The following is a 22130-nucleotide window of genomic DNA, read 5'->3' on the forward strand; positions in this document are numbered from 1 at the left end:
TACTTTATTTCATAGGAAAAAAGTACTTAAAACATTTAATAACATAGATGTTATTACATCATTGTTCATATTGGAAAAAAATAAAAAGTAAGAAAGGAAGGAAGGAAGGAAGGAAGAAGATGTGCCAACAGGAAATCACAGGAATGCCTGTCAAAGAGAGAATGACTGAACCCATTGTCTATTTAGAAAATGATGGATCTATTAAAGAAAATACAAGCTGCTTGTGGTAGCACGTACCTTTTAATCTCAGAGACTTGGGAGACTGAGGTAGGAGGATTGCAAGTTCAGAGGCCACCTTTGCAATTTAGTGACACCTTGTTTCCAAATAAAAAATAAAAAGGACTGGGAATATAACTCAGTGGTCAAACACCCCTGGCTTCAATTCCCAATATCAAAAGAGGGAGGGAGGAAGGGAGGGGGAGAGAGAGAGAGAGAGAGAATGAGAATGTGAATGTGAGAATATTAGATCTACTCCTATAGAACTAGAGAAATGCCCTAAATGGAAATAAGGCTAGAGGAAGAAGTTACAAAGTGATGATGTAGCATAATCTTGTTTTTGTTTTGAGTCAGGGTCTTGCTATATTACCAGGCCTGGCCTCCAACTCCTAGGCCCAAGTAATCCATCCATCTGCCTCAGCCTCTCCAGTGGCTGGGATTACAGGTGTGTGGGGGGAGGTGGACTAGCACGTGACTGTGTCTGTCTTCCCTTCTGATTGGGGCGGCATCCTGGGTCAACCCAGACGATAGCCCCAATCTTTAGGGTGTAAGCTACTGTGTCTTCGTGCATGGGCATGCCTTCCTACATCCCCATGGGTGGAGCTATGCTCACCTGTTCCTTTGTAATATTACCCCTTGCCCTGTTTGGGATAGAATGTTCCATGGAAACACCCTTTATGTGTCCCCTTCTCTTACTGTGCCCTTGGGTGTGGCCTTCCTAGATGTCAGTCAACCTGCTGACAGCAGACATCATGAGTCTAGACTCAGCCCTCTGAAACCTGACCCCTTGCCTCATTTGAATAGCTTCTCCTCAATAAAAGGGGTCACGCTTGCGCTTGCTCTCTCTCTCTCTCTCTCTCTCTCTCTCTCTCTCTCTCTCCCCTAAAGGTCAGAGGAGCCGGCACAGCATCCCCAAAGAAAAAGGTATTTCTGTCTCATGGTTATTTCGTGCAGCCCAGTTAGCCCAGTTCCCCTGGAGTGACCCCTGAGTGTTTTAGTCCTATGCAGCCCAGCAGGTGTGTACCAATGCACTCGACTTGGCTTCATTCTTTTAAAGAACAAACATCAACTATCCAAATTGTTTAGATATCTAGGTCAATTATTTAATGTCAGTATGTCTTGGTTATTTCATCTGTAATAAGGATAATGATAATTCTCACCTAATGGGCTCTTGCAAAGGTTAAGTGGGATGATTTATGTCCAGTCCTTAGAATTCTACAAGCAGCAGCAGCCAGGGCATCTGTGTAAGGTGATTTGAGTGGAGAAAAGTGGGAAGGATGCATCCTACATGCTCACCTGGTGCCTCAGAGGTGGTGGAAGGGAGAGTATTACTTTCTTTTTGTATAATTTTGCATCTCTGCATGGATGGAGAAATTGTTACTGTAGTAACTTTTTTTTGTTTTTGTTTTTTTTTTGGTACCAAGAATTAAACTCAAGGGTACTCCACCACTGAGCCACATCCCAGCCCTATTTTGTATTTTATTTGGAGACTCACTGAATTTCTTAGTACCTCACTTTTGCTGAGGCTGGCTTTGAACTCACAATCCTTCTGTCTCCGCCTCCCAAACTGCTAGGATTATAGGCATGCGCCACAGCGTACAGCTGTAGTAACTTTTTAAACACTGTTGTTTTATTGGTAGTTGTTCTACCAACATAACCATTAACACTGAATTGGGAACAGCACGAACCTAAAAACATGTCATGATTCAAAGTTTGGTAATTTTGGAATAGGAATTTAATAATGAAAATTTAAAGGGAAAAATTGTAGGAGAGCCTTAACTCAGGGATGGTCTTGTGTGTCCGCAGTATTTACTGCCGAGGCTGTTCCAAGCCGCTGTGCTGTTCCTGTGCACTCCTGGACAGGGACCACAGCGACCTCAAGTGCGACATCAGCGCAGAGATCCAGCAGCGGCAAGAGGAGTTGGACACTATGGCACACGCACTGCAAGAGCAGGACAGTACCTTCAGCACTGCGCACGCAGAGATGCGCTCAGCCATTGGCCAGCTGGGCCGTGCGCGCGCGGACACAGAGGAGCTGATTAGCACACATGTACGCCAGGTGGTAGCACATGTGCTGGCACGGGAGCGCGAGCTGCTGGATGCAGTGAATGAGCAGTACCAGCGAGATTACCAAGAGATGGCCAGCCAGCTTCGTCGCCTGGATGCTGTGCTGCAGCGCATCCGCACTGGCGGTGCGCTGGTGCAGAGGATGAAGCGCTATGCCTCCGACCAGGAGGTTCTGGACATGCATGACTTCGTGCACAAAGCGCTCAACCGCTTACGCCAGGAGGAGCCCCAGAGCCTGCAAGCTGCTCTGCACACAGATGGCTTCGAGGAGTTCAAGGTTCGCCTGCAGGACTTCGTCTCTTGCATCACCCAGGGAACAGGTAAGCTGTGGTCATTTGAGGGTTTTTATAGGACCCTGTAGAATAGCTGTGACCCCTGAGGAACATGTGGAAGTTGACACACTGCAGACCTGAGTACCCAACCTGGCATATCATTTTAGCCCACTCTAGGAGGCTCTTAAGCCCCGGTTCTCAGGAATAGAGAAGTTAGCTGGAAGGTGGGGCCTAACAAAATCTCTGGGGAGTGATTGGGTGCTTGCTCAAAACCTTACCCCTGGCAGCTGACAACCTTTCTGGTCTCTGCCTAGTACTGGGCACTTGGGAGCTGGAGAATGACACAGTGCTTGGCTCTGCATCAAACTCCAGGAATTGAAGCAGCTCTGTGTGGGGCTTTCAAAATGATTGGGAGAGGGGAACAGGGCACATGGGGGATGTCAGGGCTTTTTGACTAAATCTCTAAGCTGGAATCTGAGCTCTGAGCAGCTGGTAGAGGGACAATCCAAAGTTACCTGAGCAGGTGTCAGTGGTGGAGAACTTACTTACTTCACCTGGAGCTGATGAACTTGGGCTCATAAAGGCATGCTCCTAGAGTGAGCATGACTTGTGCCTTCTCCACCTAAGCAGTGAGTATTTCTCCATATCTGGGAAATGACCCCAGAGTTTAAACAGTGCTTTGGATATTGTAACTGGTCAGCGGCAGAGAGAGAATTATTTTAGTCTGAAGCATGAGAATTTTATATTAGATTAAATATAAGCCAGGCATTGGATCAGGAAGAGCTCTCACCCCATAGGAGTCAGTGAGCAGAAATGGTCATCTACTTTTTGCCTTGCTGTTGGCTTGGAGATGGAGAAAGGTATACTTGGGGTTTGGAGTCAAACACAGTTGTTCTTTAATGCTGCCCCTTTCTCCCTTCTGGCTGGGTTCAGGCCTACTGCAGACAAGGGAGCTTTTCTTCCAACTGCCACCCTCTCCACAGAGATGTCCTGGAGAATGGGTGTCCAGAGAAAGCAACAGAATTACTCTCTGTCACTGTCCCAGGCCAGGATGCCCCTCACTGGGATGTCTCTGACCTGCCATCCCTTCTCTGTGTTCTCCAGATGCAGCTGTATGCAGGAGAGCCAGCCCAGAGACTGCCGGAACTCCCAGGGAGCCTTTTGATGTTGACTTGGTGAGAGGGGTTTGAGGTGTGAAGGGGAGGTAGTAGGTGGTGTCCCTGTGTCTGAGAAGTACAGCAAGTGGCTAGACTGGAGCATTTATTGGGAGGGAGTTGAAGAAGGCATTAAGGAGGGTTTGGCTAGATGGCTCTGAGCTCCTACATGCCAAAGTAGCTATTGATGGACATGCATGACTTCGTGCACAAAGCGCTCAACCGCCTGCGCCAGGAGGAGCCCCAGAGCCACATTCAGAGGGGTTAGATCCTGAGGTGGAGAAGGCAGTGGTTACTGACAGCAGCCCTGTTGAATGTGGCAGATGACCTCCCTGTTCCCTTTACTCTACTCCAAACATGTAAGTCATTTCCTGGGGTCAACTTAGGTGGACCTTACCCTCGTCCTTCTCCCACACATGGTTCTTGGTTGAGAGAATGAGGCCAGGAGTCAGATCTCCTTCCTAAGTATGATTCCAGGGCCATCATACCTAAGAGCAACAGCCATCTCATATGCCATCTCATGTTGGCTTTACCTCTGCAGAACGCCTGTCCAGCTTTCGTGAGCACCCCTCCAGAGACAGGAAGGTCGTTCATTCTGGAGGCAGCCACTCCCATCTCTGGATGGCTCTGACTTAGAAAGTTCTTCCTGGGTGGTGGCATCCCTTCAGCTTGCCCCCTTCAGTGCTCACAGGCATGGCTCCCCTCTGGCAGGATAAGCCTTCTCAGTTCCTTCCTGGACCTGCCAGGTGGTCTCTTCCCCAGACTAGTCACTCCAGCTCATATGTTCCTGTCAAGGGTCTGGGCTCAGCACTGAGCAGTTCTCCATGGAAAGCAAATCTTCTGGTGAGGCAGAGGTACAGCAAGCTTTACCAGGGTGTGATCCGTAGGACAGAGAGATTGCTGTGGGCTGAGGCAATCAGGAGAGGCTTCCTGGGGGAGGTAGGACTTAAGAGTCTGAAAGTTTTAGAACTAGAAGAGAGTATGAAGTCTAAGCCCCTCTTTTCAGAGGATGAAGCCAAAGAGGCCTTCCCCAAGGCCACACACAGCAAACTAGAGGCAGGATTAAAAGCCAACTCTTACTACCTTGGGTACTGCATCCCCATATACATACTTTCAAAATAAGAAGGCAATTTAATTTATTTTCTAATAGGTCATATAGTCACACAGTCAGAAATTAAAATATAGAAAGTGACAAATAGCTTGTCTCCCTCCTCCCTCATCTGCCAATTCTTATGCCCAGATACTTATCTTTTTTCATTTCTTATAAATCATTCAGAATTTTTTCATGTAATTATAAGAAAATATGATTGTAGATGCTTGCCTTTTCTACTTCATTATTATGCAAAGATAGCATAACACAATGTATACATGGTGTTGTACTCTGGGTTTTTGTGCTCAATGATGTATTTCAAAATTCTTTCCCTGTCAGTAGTAGAAAGCTTCCTAATACTTTGCTGGCACTTTTTTTTTTTTTGGTACCAAGAAGTGAACCCAAGGGCACTTAACCACAGCCATATCTCTAGCCCTTTTTAATATCTTATTTAGACACAGGGTCTCATTAAGTTGTTTAGGCCCTTGCTAAATTGCTGGGGCTGGCTTTGAACTTGCAATCCTCTTGCCTTAGACTTCAGAACCACTGGGATTACAGGTGTACACCACTGTGCCTGTCTCCTGGCACCTTTTGGCGGGGAAGTCAGTAGTAGAAAGCTTCCTGCCACCTATTTGTGGTCTTTTAAATGGATGGAGTGCCTTGTTTAGCCAGTTCCCTATTGTCGGTAGTTTTATTACCACAAACAGTGCTAAAGTGGACGTCTGCAAAGAAATAATATGAAATAAAATTATCTATTTTTTTTCTTTCTTTATTTTATTTTTTATTTTTTTTAGTGGTAGATGGACACAGTGTCTTTATTTATTTATTTATTTTTATGTGGTGCTGAGATTCGAACCCAGTGCCTCACACATGCAAGGCAAGTGATCTACCATTGAGCTACAACCCCTGTCCTATTTATTTATGTGGTGCTGAGGATCAAACCTAGCTTCACACATGCTAGGCAAGTGCTCTACCACTGAGCTACAATCCCAGCCCCTAAATATCTATTTTTATTTTTTTCTTTGCTTAGTTTCTTCAAAAGGCATTAAAATTATGTAATAATTATAACAATTATTATTGAAGAGGTAATGCTTACAGATATAGTCTATATAAGAATACTACCCAGAAATGGAGTATCATAAAATATTTAGAGATATACGGTTTCAGCAATGACTGCTACATCGTTTTGATATAGGTACATGAAGCACTTGGCCCTGAGCCTGGCATTGAGTAGTAATAAAAACAGTATTTATCATCATCGTTATCATCATCATCACCATTAATAGCACTTTTTAAGTGCCAGGTGCTCTCCTAAACATTTTGCTTGAATTTAATACATTTCTTCCATACTGCCATTTGAGGTAAGTATTATTATTCCCATTTTACAGAAGGGACTGAGGCTCAGTGAGTTTTAAGTAATTGGTCCAACTTGTATAGTAGCTGACCAGTAGAGGTAAGGCCCAGGGGGCAGACTCAAGTTCACAGGAGGCCAGGTTCTGCCCAGTGGGAGGATTTCTCACTGATGGAAATGTGTAGTCTTGGCAGCAAGCACCTTGTGCCTGGATACGTACAAGCCGGGCTGGCTCGTGGCCATGTCTTGAGGAGGAGTGGTCCCTGAGGTATCTTCCAGCCTTGTTAAGATACCCAGGAACTTAATTGGTGCCTGGACACCAAGGTCGGGAGCAGGTGAAGTCATGGAGAGGGAAGACTCCTTGTCCCCAGTGAGCTCCAAGCTCGGGACCAGGGAGTCTATCTGAGGCTGCCTGCAGGCCTGGGGTCATGGGCCCAAGACCTGCTGCCTGATCATTTCTGATTCTCTTGTTTCCTGACTTCACAGCCGGACGAGGCACAGAGGGTGCAGGCCCAGGCCCTGGGGCTGGCTGAGGCCCAACCTGTGGCTGTGGTACAGTCGGTGCCCGGAGCACACCCTGTGCCACTGTATGCCTTCTCCATCAAAGGCTCCTCTTACAGTGAGGTAAGCCTCTCCCAGCCCCTGCCTCTTTCAGAAGGCCCCCACATTCTACCAGGACAGTCAGCTGAAGCTAGGGTGAAAATCCCAGCCTTCAGAAGCTCTTCAGGAGGAAGTATTTGCTTGACATCTACTCTGTGCCCTCCCTTGCTCTTGGCTGCACCATCATGAAGTTCTCCTCTAAGCATGAGCCACTCCAGCCCAGCTGGGGTGCTGGGACACCCAGTACTGTCAAAGAGCAGCAGAGGTTGGTGGTCAGCAGCTAGGAGCAGTGCGCATGGCGGTGTGGGAGGTTTCCTGTCTGAAGAGGGACATTCTGTGTGGCAGAGGGAATAGCAGGAGCAAAAACATGGCCCTAGGACTCCAGCAACCAGACAGGATCTCTGCTTCCAACCCTGGAGCCCCTGACCTAGCCTTGTGACTCCCCACTGCACAGGAGGTCTCCAACACAACCACCCCCAAGAAGAGGAAGTCCTGCCATACCCAGTGTTCCAGGAAGGTCATCAAGCTGGAGTCTGAGGAAGACAAGGAGGCGAGATTGGCTCCAAGTTCCCCGGAGCAGCCCAGGCCCAGTACCTCCAAGGCTGTCTCACCTCCCCATTTGGATGGACCCCCCAGCCCTGAAAGCCCCATCATAGGAAAAGAGGTCCTCTTGCCCAACAACAACCACGTGCTTGGCGACGCTGGGGAGGCAGGTAGGGAGGTGGTTAGGGCAGCAAATGCTGCCCTCCAGGGTCTGGGTGGGACCCTTCTGCATTCTGACCCTACCCAGGAATGCAAAGCCAACAGGATGCCCTTGTGTGTCTTTCTCTGAGCTGCCAGTTTATTGTGTGCTTTGCTGTGATGCCTGTTCAGGGAACCGAGGGGCTAGCATGCTCAGTGCTATGAATCCTTTCCCCAGAACATTCTTCCAGTGCCTAGCATCATGCCTGTGCACAGGGTGGGTGTCCCCAGGAAATGTTTGGTGAATGACTAGCACAGTCCCAAAGAGGACTTGGGTAAAGTTCATGTCCATCATTTCCCCCAATTTTTCTACCTAAGTATCTCCTTTGTCCTCATGAGATTTTTTTTTTTTTTTTTTTAGAGACAGGGTCTCACTGAGTTGTTTAGTCATGAGATATCTTAGTCTGAGTCCTTGAGCAGGAATTGAGGTCAATACCAAGGATGCTGGAATAACAGGGTGTTTTTTTGTTTGTTAGTTTGTTTTAATTTTTTTCATGGATCTTCCTGACCTAGAGTTCAGCTTTGTTCATTGTAGGTCCCAGATTGACCCCTGACCCTTGTCATACCCTGAGCCCTGACTGCTATTCCTTATTCACAAATGCTGTTGATCATCAAAGGGTTTCTATTAACTAGATGAAGCATCTTTTAATTCTAGATAGCTAAGCTCATAGGGCTAAGATTGGAACAAGCCAATGTGCTTCTTTAGGACTGTAAAAGGTTTATAGGGTATGGTGGCATACACCTATAACTCTAGAGGCTAAGACAGGAGCATCACTTGCACCCAGGAGTTTAGAGCCAGCCTGGTCAATGGAAAGACCCTGTTTTGGGGGGAAAAGAAAAATCACAAAAAGTTCTAAACCAGGTAGTGGTTGTTAAGGCCTCCTATATAGAGAGCAAATTCTGCATTCAGGACCAGTAGCTGCATTAAATATTCATAGATGAGACACAATAGGGAATGATAAAAATTCATGTGTTAGTAACCCAAACCTGAACAGAAAGCAGATCCACCCTGGCACATGTGATGAATGTTCACATCACCCCGCAATGCTTCATCACCCCCAGTCTACTGACCTGCAAGGACCCCACTCTATCCCAGTGAGCACCCCGCACCCTAGCCAGTGTGCATTCCAGGAAGGACCTAATGTCACCTTCCCTCGCTGTTTCAGAGGAGCGCATCGTTGTGATCAGCAGCTCAGAAGACTCAGATGCCGAGAACTCGGTGAGTGGCCCAGAAGTTCGACCCAGGACTCCAGCCTCCCCTTATTCCAGGTCCCAGGGGCCACAGCCACAGCAGGTGACTCTCAGACTTGCCTTGCGCCTAGGGAATTTTCCAGCAAGGCATTAAGGCCTAAGCTGTCCCAAGGAGAGTCTCTTAAGTGCCAGCTAAATGCCTGGACTACCCCAGCCCTCTCACCACACCAAGGCAGGAGCCTTCGGTGGCCGCATGTATTCTTGCAATGCTTGCTAGAGCACTTCCTTTCGGGGCCCTGGCTCTCCTCTGGAATGTCCAAGGCATTTGTCTGGAGCAACTTCCTCACATATTTTCTGTCCTCTACATCCTCTGTGAGAAGGACTGGACAAGAACCCATTCCCTGGTTAATCTTAGCCAGTGAGCGTCAGTGAAGAGAAGGAAAGGGTGTGAGGCACAGGCAGCACTGTGCAGGGGCCAGACAAGCTAGTTTGACTCCATGTAAGAAAGAACTTCTTTAAAGCCATCCTTCAGTGAAACCAGTGGCCTCATGGGATCTCATGGGTAGTGATCCTTCTGTCCCTAGAGGTGTGTTAGAGGCTGGGCTGTCACCTTTCCAGGGAAAGAGGGATCTGAATCGAGCAAAAGGTTAAACTGGGTGGTCCTGAGGTCCCTTCCGGCCCTCAGTCTGAGGTTCTGTGTTGGAAAGTGCACGGAGCCGCCGGAGACTGCTGAGCCACACTCCTCACCAGCCCACTCCCTGCTGAGCGCGCCAGGAGCTGCCCACCCCCATCCAGCCTCCCACCAGCTCCAAGGCACAGGCCACTTGCCAACCTGGCCTCCCCACCATTCCACGGCCGTCCCCGATGCTGAATCTCCCAGCCAGCCTGCCGATCACCAGGAGCATGCTGCCATCCACCGTGGGATCAGCGACTACCCGTGCAGGGCACAGAGAGCCAACCGCCTTCACCGCATTCTCCGCTTGCCTGCCCAACTATATCGTGCCCCCATGTGGACTTCCTTTCCCCCTGCTGCCCAGGCTACCACCTCTACTACCACAGGGTCTCCTAGCCATCCTACCAATGCCCAGGAGTGTCCTCCCTGTCTTCAGAGAGCCATCAGCCCACCCCGCCAGGTGTGCAGGTCCCTGCGATCCCGCTGCCGCTCCCTCAGGGGTTCCCGCCATTTAGCTCAGTGGCTCCAAAATATCTTTGCCCTCCCTCGCTCCTACGCGGATTCCCAATTTAATGCCTCTTCCATAAGAGGCCCACAGGGAGGCCAAGTACCCCAGACTTTTAGAACAAGAGTTCCCCCCAGGGATTGTGGCAGAGCTCCCATGGAGAATCCCCAAGTCCAAGTCCCAACTGGAAGTTTCTCCAATTGCTTTCCTATTTTCCCACCCTCCCAAGAGGCCCCCCACCAGCCTAGGCCCGGATACCCCTAAGACAGACCTCTGAGAGCCCTGAGTGCCTCCCTCCTCTGTAGCTACTGGCCACCCCCCTCCCAACTTTGCAGCCAGACCCCCTGCCTTCACCAGCCCACATACCTAAAGGCCTGCAGAGTAGACATGGGTTAATTCCCAATCAAGGAAGAGACCAAGGAATGAATGGACCTCTGGGTAAGGAGACGAGGCCCCCATGACTGAAGGGACACTGAAGGCATTGCTGAGATTTGGGCTACCCTTCCTCACAGGCCTCTTTGCCCAAGAGGGGAGTTCTCTTGCCCTTTGTACCTTCCTGTGTCCCAAGCCCCATCTCCATCCCCTACCCAAGCCTGTCCCCTGAGCCTCTGCCAGGATCTGAGCCCCTGTGTGCAGGGACTGTGTCTATCCCAAGACCTGGCAGATGTGGCTGCTTAATAAATTCTTGCTGAATGATCATCCTTGCGAACCCTTATTCCATGACCATCAGATTCCCTGGTGGGTTGAGCTGTTCCCTGCAGATGGTTTTGTCTCCTTCCTGCAGAAAACTTGGTTCTCAGAACTCCAGGGATACCACATTCCTTCTTCCTCCCACACTCCTCAGCATCAGAGGTGGGAGGTGGGGCAAGGCCCTGGACTGTCCCAGTCCCACCACGTGGTAAGACCCCCTGTGCCATTGAGGACCAATTCAGGGGGTGTACCCAACTTTCCCTGCCTCAGACATCCACCCCCCGCCCCTCTAGAGGGAAGACGTGAGCATCTGCCACCTAGATTTCTTCCTCCACTCAGTTCCTACCTTCTTACTGAGTATCTTCAACATCCCTCACCCTGCCCTTTGCTACAACCTCTCAAGGATCTTCACCTCACTTCACTGTAGCTACCAAACCTGTGGCCATATCACGTACCTTACCACGGCCAAGAACCACCGACCTCTAACCTGGTCCACTCAGACTACAGTCTCAGGTTCCTTGAGCCCTTGGTCCTGACTGCCAGCACCATCCTCTTTCAGTCATTCTTCATCAGCATCAGGATCTCAGATCCCAGTTCACAGGACCTGCTTTTAGGCCTGCCCCGATGAAACAGCCCTAGTAGGATTCAGGAGCTTGCTGCCTCTTTGCTGCCCCCTGAAGGCGAGATTTATTGGAGAAAAGACACCCAGAGAGGAAAAATGCAAAGGATGGTATCTAGCCTCTGAGGGCCCCTTGGTGCTCCTGCACATCACCTTCCTGCTTGCCACCACAACTCCCTTACCACCACTTCTCTAGGCTTCATCCTGACCCTCACTTTCAGCTGGTGAGTGTACTCTGCTCCAGAGAGAAGCTCTCTGATGGCCTAGAAATGGTGGACATCTTGCTACCTAATTGCAGATTTATCTGACCCTGTCACATCGCTTCACCTGTCCCTTTTGTTAGGGTGGTGGGGCTGTCTGCCTGCCTCTAAGATTCACCTTGTGTCCTGGCCCAGATCCCTAGAGCCTCACTCCATCTTCTCATCCTCATCTCTCCACCTTTTGATGCTTTCACTTCCTTCTGAACTCAACACCTGGAGACACGTCCTGCCCATCTCCACTCCCCCTCCCCTTGTTTAGGGTTCATGCTTCTTCCTCACCCCACTTCTCTGTGCCTCCCTGCCATGCCAGTGAACCCTACCCACTGGCACCAGGGAATCCCCTGCCTATGAGTGCAGTGGTCCCTTCAATCCTGGGTATCCTTGACCAGCATCAGCGGTTTCCTCCTGCTGCTGTGGGTACTCCATTCTTGTAACATTGGCATTCTTCCAGCTTTGGTTTTAACCCTCTTTATTTAGTCTGCACATTCTCACGATGATCTCAGCTGTACCATGATTCCAATTACCGCTCTGGGGTAGCTAAGGCCCATGTCTGCTCCTGCTGCCACATTAGTGTGTCCAGTGGCCTTGAACAGATCAACTAGGGTGCAGTAGAGGTACCCCAGCCTCATCCTCTCTTCTTTCCTCTCCAAGGATTGTCCTACCCTCTGACCCCAGAGCCACCCAGAACCCCTCCTTTTTTATTATTCCTCACATCTAGCTAATGTTTGAGTCATGTCTTTCCATGGGCCATATTCCTGATACCTGGGAGATTTTTTCCATCCTGTGATCTTGATAAGGTTAAAGCTACCACTGACCTTAGGTAGAAGTAGAAGCCCAAGGAAGGAAAGACGGAGAAGAGGATGGTGATGCCAGTAGCCTCACCACATATCCTGGAGAGTTGAGCTGAGGAACTGAATCCAGTAATATGTGGGGGCAGAGAGGGAAGAAAGGCATCCATCCAACCCCAGCTATCCACAAGGAGTCAGTGGGGTTAATCAGGTTGGAGGGATAAGTATATTTTGAGTTATGAAGTGAAAAACCAGAAGCCTGCTTGCTTTAGAGCTGGACCGGAGATATGGGAGACAGCCAGACGCCCACTGCTTTTGCATGTATAATCTTTAGAAATACATAAAAATAAATTAATCATTATAGGAGTCCCAAACTTTCAAATATATATGTAGTATTTAAAACAACAAGAACAAATTAAGTCCCCTTTGTGTATTTCTCACCCATTTTCATGGTCCCTTCCAGACCCCTAGTGATCCTAGGGCACCTTCAGTATCTCCAATGCAAGTTCCCACTCCCCAGAGCAAGGGGTTAGGGTGCTCTAGAGAGCCCCATCCCTATGTCCTCCCCATCTGCAGCCTTTATCCAGCCTTACAGTGAGTGAGAGTTGTGGAATACTGGCCTGCTGAAGCTGCACATTTTCCAAGTGTCCCTGGGATGAGGAGGGGACTCTGCATGGACTTCGGCTGTGTCTGTTGCTGGACTTTGCCCTTATGGGACTTGGGTGAGAAACTGAGCAAAGAGGAATGTTCCAGAAAGAGTTCATCCCTGCTGGAGGAGGGAGTGGGCATGCAGTCATGGGGTGGAGGGCCAGTCCCAGGCCTGCTGTGGGATGAGGACTGTTTAAAAACTGCAAGAGTGGGTCAGCAAGATCTCTAACAGGGGCCTTCTTTTAGTACATAAAGCAGCACAAGATAGATGTTCTCATCTACTTTTGTGACAGATGACTGGCTCCAGTGCCTCAGTGGCAGCAGCAGAACCAAACGGAAATAGGAGGGGCTTGGCCTAGGGGTGGCCTGTGTCAGCCATGGCAGTGGTGACCAGCAGAGGAAGGGAGGCCTGTGGGAAGCAGCTGGTCCAGAGGAGGGCCATGATGCTGATGAGTGTGCATATCAGAAAAAAAAAGACCTGAGTGCTTGGCTGAGAAGGTGAGAGCCACATTTGCTGTGGGGCAGTGTTGCCTTCACAGGGGCCAGAGCAGCAAGCGGAAGGGCTGCAGAGGCCACAGGCTAGCCAATGGGATGACCCAAGTTCATTGTTACATGTGCTGTGTCTCCAGAGCCTTCACGATTATAAGAGCTGGGGTTTGTGTCTGCAAAAACCAAAAATATGTGTGTCTTACCAAAATGATCCCAGCTGTAGCTGAAGCTTGGGTGCTTAGAAAGTTGGGAGGTCAGGGACTATTGCAGAGCATTAATGTCAGACACTAGATCCTTTTAGGAGGCTGGATGCTGACTGTCAAAGAATTTGGCTCATGTCTGGCTGATGACCAAACATGAAATGAATCTGAAGTTAGGACAGTGGTTCTCAAGCTTGGGAGTTTTAGCAACTACAGATTGCTAGGTCCCACCTCCAGTTGTTCTAGCTTGGAATTTTAGCAACTACAGATTGCTGGGTCCCACCTCCAGATGTTCTAATTCCATTAGTCTAGGGCGCAGCCTGGGCTTCAGAGTTTTTCAATGCTACTAATGCTTGGCCAAAGTCAAGGGACACTGAATTGGGGGATTCAATTGTACATATGTGCCCTGAATGAACTCATACTGGGTATAATACATTAGGCATCTTCTGAGTAAACCTCCTGGACTTTTGGAAGCTCCAGTGTCAACCCATCACTTCCCACGAGCACCCTTGGTATGGCAGACAGACCTGCCATATTGAATTGGAGTGCAGCTGACCCACTCCAGCTTGAGATCTGTGATGAGGAGGAGTGAGGTAGACACAGCTGGTGAGCCACAGTGCAAGTCTACCCTAGTTGCTTTTATATTCTGAAAATGTCCTGGATCCCATGTGGCTCCATCTGAGTGGTTTTGCTTTCAGAGAAACACAGTTCACTAACCAAGTATAATAATAATAATAATAATAATAATAATAATAATAATAATAATAATAATAATAAAAAATGCCTTCCAGTATGTACTTGCCTCTTTCAGAGAATAGTAAATGGAATCAATTTATGACCCCTACCAGCACTTCTGCAATTCCTCCTCCCCTTGCTCCCACTCCAGAGTTTATCATTTTTCCTTCTCTGGTCCTCACCCATGGACAGGCACCTCTTTTCTCTACCCCACTGCCTTCTTTCCCCCTTTTGCTTTCCCCTCCAGGCAAACCTTTACCAAGGACTATCTGCTCTGTGCACCCCTGCCCTCACACCCAGCTTTGTGATTTGTGGAATAAAGAATTTGAGGAGTGGGGCCTGAAAGGTGGGACAGGAGAGTTTCCCTTAGTGAGCAGGGAGGAAAATATGTCTGGTGCCAGGCCTTCTAGGTGCTGATTGCCCTTCTGGTGGCCGAGACTTTAGAAAAGTCTTGCTTAAAGTGCCGGGTTTCAGCACAACCCTGCTGTGCTGCTGGGAATGAAGGGGAGCAGGGGGGATTGAGGGTTTAGAGGTGGATGGATTAAATGCAAGGCATTCCTGTGGGACCAGTCCTTCTTTACTGGTCTCACGCCATACTTTATAGCAACCCCTCAAGAGGAACAGTGGAGGAGGAGGTGTCAGGGCTGAAAGCTCCCGCCTTTCTTCCACTGACAAGCTCAGGGAAGGGAGTGTCCTGTTAGTGAGGAACCAGCCATGCTCCCTTAGGGAAGCAGCTTCATTTTACTCAGGACAAAGCACAGTTCCATGTCTACAACAATGGGAAGCTCTAAATGAGATTCTGGTGGCATCCCTGAATGACCTGCTGTGAAGACAGGGAAGGAGGTCCAAAGGTACTGCTGTGTGGTTCTCTTCTCTGGAGAGCCCTCCTCTTGGAAGACAGCTTTGAAGGTGAGAAGCCTGACTCTGAGGTCTGAAGGAATGAGCCAGGTGGAAGTGCTCAGAGCCATCAAGGAGCATTTGTAGTTATGTTTGGAGCAAAAAGAAGAATGGAGACAAGAAAACCCAATGTGCCATATCAGTGGGTAGCAGAATGGGCTCAGCCAAGGAAACAGCTCTTCAGCCATTGGCAAGAAGGAACTGAGGCTTGGGAAAGACCTGTGAGAGCAGCCCAGCTCCTTCCACCAACCCAAGCAGGACAGCACCACCCCTCAAGGGCCTGGAGATAGAAAACAGTTTGCCCAAGAAAGGCAAGAAGGCGGAGTCTAAAGTCTCCCAGCTAGCAACCTGGAGGACCCCTCAAAGAAGGATCCCTACAAAAGGAGAAAGCAGTATGATGGGATCACTCAGTAAGATGTCAAATCAGCCTTTGACCATGCAGCCGAGCAAGGATGCAGAGATACAGGTATTTGGCAAGTGCTCCTCAGATCCTTAGATGTAAAAAGGCAAAACCAGTTCTAGATGCATCCATAATGATGTCTACTTCTGTCAGTGACTGGAGACAAATTGGAGAGCCTGGTGTGAGGCAATGAAATGCAAACGGAGTAAAAAGCAGTTACTCTGAGGAAAATCCACCCCATTTTTACTTGCTTGTGGGCAGTAATGATTTTTCTCTTGGCTGAAGTTTGTGGAAAACAAATGTTTCACCTAGACAGTGGAGGGGTCCTGGGAATGTGCTAATTGACTCCTAGACCAAGAATTTAGCCAGAGCCCAAAGTAAATAGAGCTCCAGCCCCAAGTGACACCAACTCCATTGACAAGCCAGAGATAGTACATAAGTACATGAGGACTTCTGTGGGCTCTGTCCCAGTAGTGCCCCCAGCTGATTCTGAGACAGTGGCCATGCCACTTCTTCTTGGTCCCTGACTAATATCCACAGGTGGCATTCACAGGACATTCACCAAAGACAAGACATCTGGGTTTGGCAGTTATGCACATGACAAGCAATTAACTCCTTTATTTTTTTAATATTCCTTAGTTGTCAATGGACCTTTATTTCATTGATTTGTATGTGGTGCTGAGAATCGAACCCAGTGCCTCACATGCTAGGCAAGTGCTCTACCACTGAGCCAAACCCCAGCCCCCAATTAACTCCTTTTTATCACCAGAGGCTACACCCCGCTCTGCAGCCCTCTGGAGCACTTTCCACCTCCTCAGGATCCCCACCTTGGGGCCTTTCAGACAGTGTTCCAGCCAGGGCTGACATTGGTGCTGGAGAGCAAAATTTCAAATGCCAAGCCCAAGACACCCAGGCTCCTCTGTGCAGCTGGGGCTTAGATGCTGTAAGATAAGTGGTCTCCAAGCTCCAGGGCTCTGGGCTCCCCCCAGTGCCCTCTCACTGCCTGGGACCTATGTGTCCACCTAGATGTGATGTTTAGAGGCTGAGCAGTCTCTCTCTCCCCTTGCATAGGACTCTGAGATCTCAGCTGGCTTTGGGGACAAGGAAAACCATGTTTCTGGCCCCTTCTGAAAAAATCTCCTTGGGTTCCATATGAGGCTCCTTCCTGTCCCAAGTTTGTGATGTTTCTTCTGAGTCTGTGCAGGGACATGAAATTAGTAGCAGATAGCTCAGGTTCTGCCCACTAGGGAAGGCCATCCTTTCCCTGAGTCTCCACGAGCAGCACAACTTGCCCCCACACACTTAAATCTTCTCATACTTGTACATGCTTATATCCACACAGGTCCACAGATTCATGCCCCTTGTGCACACACACTTATGCTTGACACTCAAGCTCATTTCCACACATCCATAGCTATGCACATGCTTGATTGCCTGCATGAACTCTCCACACCCCCGACACACATACTCTTTCCCTAAGGCAGGTACCCTGATTCACACTTATGGCTCTCACATGTGACACACCCAGTTCTCACCTGTTCTCTCTCTCTCTCTCTCTCTCTCTCTCACACACACACACACACACACACGTAAACACATTGTCCTGAACTTACATTCCCCAAATGTGCCCTCCCTCATGTGCACACAGAGGCCCTGGCAAGTGCCCACACTTGCTCCTGGTCATATGCTCACCTTGCCAGTTCCCTCCTTAAGGCCTCTGAACCCCTGACCTGTTGGTTTTTCTGTGTTGCAGTCCTCCCGAGAGCTGGATGACAGCAGCAGCGAGTCCAGTGACCTCCAGCTGGAGGGCCCCAGCTCCCTCAGGGTCCTGGACGAGAGCCTCGCCGACCCCCGAGCAGAAGACAGGCCCCTGGTTTTCTTTGACCTCAAGATTGACAATGAAAGTGGGTTCTTCTGAAGCCACCTCCACCCCTTTCTAGCTTAGTCTTTGAGTCTCCAAGGAAAGTGTAGGCAGAGCTCTCAATGAGGCCCAGGTCAGCCCGAGCTCAGCCACAGTGATTGCAGCCACAGTGGGCAGAGCTCTTTGGCTCCCCTGTTGTCACACATGCATGGCTTGGCGGTCTGAACAGGTCATCTGCCTGGAACAATACTTGCATTTGGGAGGGAGGCATGTTCCTCCATGAGTTCACCTCTGACCAGACCATCTCTTAGAGCCTGGGGACACACTTCTAAACAGTGTGTTTCATTGATGAGACTAGTAATCCTTCGAGACCTTGGCTATGGCTGTACATTTCTGAGTACCAGGCCCATCCCACAGATGGAGGCACAGGGAGGCAAACAGAGTCAAAGTCACAGATCCTATGACCCCTTTTCTCAGAAGCCCTTTGTTCTCCTTCCCCTTCATGCTTTCCGTGGCTCCGTAATGCCCCTCTTGAAGCCAGAAGCCCTGGGCCCTGCCCTGCAGCATGGACTTGACATTGGGGCTAGAAGCAGCAGGTGTTTTCATGGTAGAGGAAAGTCATTTGCATACTTCTGTAGGAGGCTGTAGCCATGGTCCTAGGGGACTATGCTGGGCAGTTCTGCTGTCTGTGTTCTGGGGAGCCTCAGTTAAGTGACTGATGGGATTGCAGGCAGGAGTGTGGAGTGAGGGGCTGGGAAGAAACAGTCTGGGGTCACAGAAGCCGATAGAAAACAGACAGGAGGAATCTGGGTCCTGAGGATTTGGCCAACTTTGCTATGGGCGGTATGGGGAAGAGCTAGATCCCCAGGTGAACAAGGTGGGCGGCCTACCTGACCTCTGTCCCATCAGAGCCAGGTCCAACCTGCATCTGGAGGCCAGTTTTTGGTTCCTGCCAGCAGGCCCCAAGGTGGGATCTCTAAATGGTGGGTTGATAGCCCCTTGATGTCCCCCTGCACCAGCCTTCCAGTGCTCCTGGGCCCTCACCCTGCCCTTCTCTCTTGCCCAGCCCAGAAGATTAGCCAGCTGGCAGCTGTGAACCGGGAAAGCAAGTTTCGTGTGCTCATCCAGCCCGAGGCCTTCAGCGTCTACTCCAAGGCCGTCTCCCTGGAGGTGGGGCTGCAGCATTTCCTCAGTTTCCTCAGCTCCATGCGCCGCCCCATCTTGGCCTGCTATAAGCTGTGGGGGCCTGGCCTCCCCAATTTCTTCCAGGCCCTGGAGGACATTAACAGGCTGTGGGAATTCCAGGAGGCCATCTCGGGCTTCCTGGCTGCGCTGCCTCTCATCCGGGAGCGCGTGCCAGGAGCCAGAAGCTTTAAACTCAAGAGCCTGGCTAAGACCTACCTAGCAAGAAACATGAGTGAGCGCAGTGCCCTGGCCGCCGTGCTAGCCATGCGTGACCTGTGCCGCCTCCTTGAGGTCTCTCCAGGCCCGCAGCTGGCCCAGCACGTCTACCCCTTCAGTAGCCTGCAGTGCTTCGCCTCCCTGCAGCCTCTGGTTCAGGCGGCCGTCCTGCCCCGGGCTGAAGCCCGCCTCCTGGCCCTGCACAATGTGAGCTTCCTGGAGCTGCTGACCACACATCGCAGTGACCCTCAGCGGGGCCTGAAGAAGTACAGCCACTACCTGAGCCTGCAGACCACCTCATCACCCTCAGCCCAGCCTGCTTTCAAACTGCAGGCCCTGAGCACCTACTTGGAAGGTCTGTTGGAGGGCCCGGCCTTGGCACAGGCAGAAGGCAGCTCCACACCTCTCACTGGCCACAGCTTGGCAGAAAAGGCCAAGCAGAGCTGAGAGGAGGGGATGACTGGTATAGAGTCTCTGGTAGGCAGAGAGGGAGGGGGTCCCTGAGCCAGGCCCCACCTATCACAGCATTCCCAAGTTCTGGTACTTAGTACTCAGTTATCATTTGGTCCAGAATCACTTCCCTTTCTCTGGGACCAAATTCCTCCTCACTAAAAACCTCTCTAAAAAGAGGCAAAGCACTTACCCCTAACCAGCCCCAGACACCCAATCCCCAGGCCTCTCTCTCCAGGAGCCAGAATCAGGAAGGTCCTGAGGGAAGAAGCCATGACCTCTGGGCTCTCTAAGTGGCCCTCCTATTGCCCCAACCATGCCACCTTCCTGACCTAAGGGATCTGCTGATTGTTCCCACAGATAGCCATCTATGATGACACTGGCAGCAACACCAGTAGCCTCATGGGTACCCAAAGTGCCTTTCAAACTAAACCTCTCCTGAATCTGGGTTCTCCCAGCCTCTACACGCCTGGAGGCCAGCTCTCTCTTCACTTCCTTTTTGAAGCATTTCCATCCCAAGAGGGCCTCAGATCAGCAGAGAGAGCTAGAAGCCATTTCTCCACCTTCTTGTAGTCTGACCCTTCAAAACTTGCTTCCTTCCTCCCAGCCTTGAAAATGCCTTCCTTGCATCATAGCTTCACTCTTTGGTCCTCAGGCCATCAGACCCCCACCTCAACATGGCCCTTGACCTTCCCTGTGCTGCCCCACCTTGAGCCCTCCCCAGCAATGTCCCAAGGGATGTCCCTAGCTCCACCTGAGGCATTGCTACCCCCCTGAGAACTTCTTGGAAATGTGGATCTGTGGGCTGTATTTCAGGCTTGCAGACTCAGGATCTCTGGGGGTGGGTCCAGCAATCTGTTTCAACAGGTGATCCTAGTGCATGCTCAAGTCTGAGAACACCCGCTCTGATAGACACTCCTCCAGGGGGAAGCAGCATGGCATGGCTAAGAAAGTCCTGTCTCTGTCTCTGACCATGTGCATTGAATGTGACTAAGAAGAGGCCTCTTTTGGAACTCTAGTGTCCCCATCTGTGAAATGGGCCAACAGGCCTGTATGGCCTCAGAGCTCCCATCCAGCTCTGCCATCCTGGGTTTTTAGGCATGAATAGCAGGTCTCTGGGGTAGTGGATAAGAGGTGTTCTCATCCTTGAACCCTAGCTCCCATCCTAAGCCTTTGGTTGCCCAGCTCATGGTCACACCAGAGATCAGTATCAGAATACAGGGAGGTCAGGACCATCCCCACTGACAAGCAGAACTACTGTGCCTTCCCCAGCCTCCCCCTGTTCCTTTCCTCCTTCCTGGCTCCTGGCTCCTGGCATGCTTCCAGACAGCCCAAGCCTCCGAACTCCATGGCTGTTGGACTTTGGTGAAGTCTTGTGTGTCCTTGCCTCAGGCCCTCCCAGGTACCCTGAAGACCCTCTAAGGCATTCCATAGGAACTTGTTCCCATCATACTGGCTCTAACAGTGAAAACTGCATCTAAAATAAGATCACAATATTAGCCTATTAAATCTTTTTCTGAACAGGCCAATGGATGAAGGTGAAGAAGGGAGCCAGGGAGGCCTGGCTGTTCTGACCCTCTTGGCAGATGGCAAGGCCATCTGGGGCCACTTCTCATTTTTGCCTTCAGCCTAGCCTTGGGCTGAGCAGTGCCCACTGAGGCCCAGTCCCACCATGCTTGCTTACAATAAAGGGACACCCTGCCCTTTTGCCACTGTCACAACCTTTAATAAAGATGTGAATCTGAGGAAAAGCCTGATCACAAATTGCTAAGTCCATCTCAGAGGAGCCATTGAGATACCTTTTCCCTGGGAAGGAGGGGTTCTCCCAGGCATGGGTGAGCAGGCATTAGCCCAGCACAGTTGTGCTTTGAGGGATCTTTCAGGGCTTGAATGTGAGACCCCTAATGCAAGTAGGGAATCCAGGATAAGCTTGCCTCAGGATCATTTCCAAAGGGGAAAGCCATGTGAAGGGATAGAGGCACCAACTTCAAGAATTACCTCCTTGCCCAGTGAGGTGACACAAACCTTTCAATTCCTAGTAACACTCACACACACACACTCTCTCTCTCTCTCTCTCTCTCTCTCTCTCTCTGAATGAGATCTGGGACAGAATGGACAACTGGAGCCATGGGGTCTGAGGGAACCAAGAAGAACAGGGGGCCTACCTTGGGGGATCAGGGCAATAGGTGGCTCTGTGCTCCTGACACACCAAATGGGAGACAGGCCTGAGACAGAGACAAGCCTTCCTATGACAACTCAGCCCAGCCCTGCCTCAGGGCCTCCTCTAAGAACCAAGGGCTCATGCTTCAGTGAAGTTCGCTTAAAAATCTGCTTAAATCCCAGCCCCAACCTTGTTCATCCTTCCACCCGTACAACTCCTAGCTGCTACCCCAACCCTTGGTGCCACTGTTCTCCCATCCTGCACCCTTTCTTACTGAACCTGCCCTGCCCAGACAACTCTACACTTCAAAGTTTGACCTTCACTCCACTCCTCCCAGCAGACCCCTAGATCCTAGCTCTTCCTTTGGCCTCAGTTTGACTCTACCCAACTCCCCCACATGTGTCCTTCTCACCTTGCTTCACTCTACAAAATTAAGGGAACACTATAGCTAGTAAGCGTGGGACCAGAGATGGGTAGGATACTGTGAACCTGTCCAGCAGAGCAAGGCTAGGGCTGCTCGCAGGCTCTGCCAGCAGAGGGCGCTGCAGCCTACCCGTCTGGTAGGAGGCTGCGGCCAGGCAGGGGGCGTGGGTGGAAAACTGGCGCTGACAGGCTAAGCTGAAATAGCTCAGCCTTTCTAAAGTGCCACGCACACTTAGAGGACGGTGGGA

General features: G+C 50.3%; 1 protein-coding gene across 5 annotated transcripts in view; it reads left to right on the forward strand.

Annotated features, from left to right (window-relative positions):
- The window catches only part of Pml (PML nuclear body scaffold), a 43277-nt gene extending 22228 nt beyond the window's left edge, over positions 1-21049 (forward strand). The window contains exons 3-9 of one of the 5 annotated variants that reach the window (XM_027923793.2): positions 2023-2603; positions 3660-3730; positions 6637-6774; positions 7205-7463; positions 8658-8710; positions 17340-17490; positions 18514-21049. In XM_027923793.2, the coding sequence (XP_027779594.2) occupies positions 2023-2603; positions 3660-3730; positions 6637-6774; positions 7205-7463; positions 8658-8710; positions 17340-17490; positions 18514-19295 (2035 nt within the window). In that variant the 3' untranslated portion in view covers positions 19296-21049. Of the gene's footprint in view, positions 1-2022; positions 2604-3659; positions 3731-6636; positions 6775-7204; positions 7464-8657; positions 8711-9389; positions 10560-17339; positions 17491-18513 lie in introns of those variants that run through there. The other 4 variants (XM_027923809.2, XM_027923794.2, XM_027923800.3 and 1 more) reach the window with 4 other exon arrangements.
- The last annotated feature ends 1081 nt before the right edge of the window (positions 21050-22130 follow it).

Source organism: Marmota flaviventris, chromosome 2 (assembly GCF_047511675.1).
Source record: "Marmota flaviventris isolate mMarFla1 chromosome 2, mMarFla1.hap1, whole genome shotgun sequence".
Classification (NCBI taxonomy): Eukaryota; Metazoa; Chordata; class Mammalia; order Rodentia; family Sciuridae; genus Marmota; species Marmota flaviventris.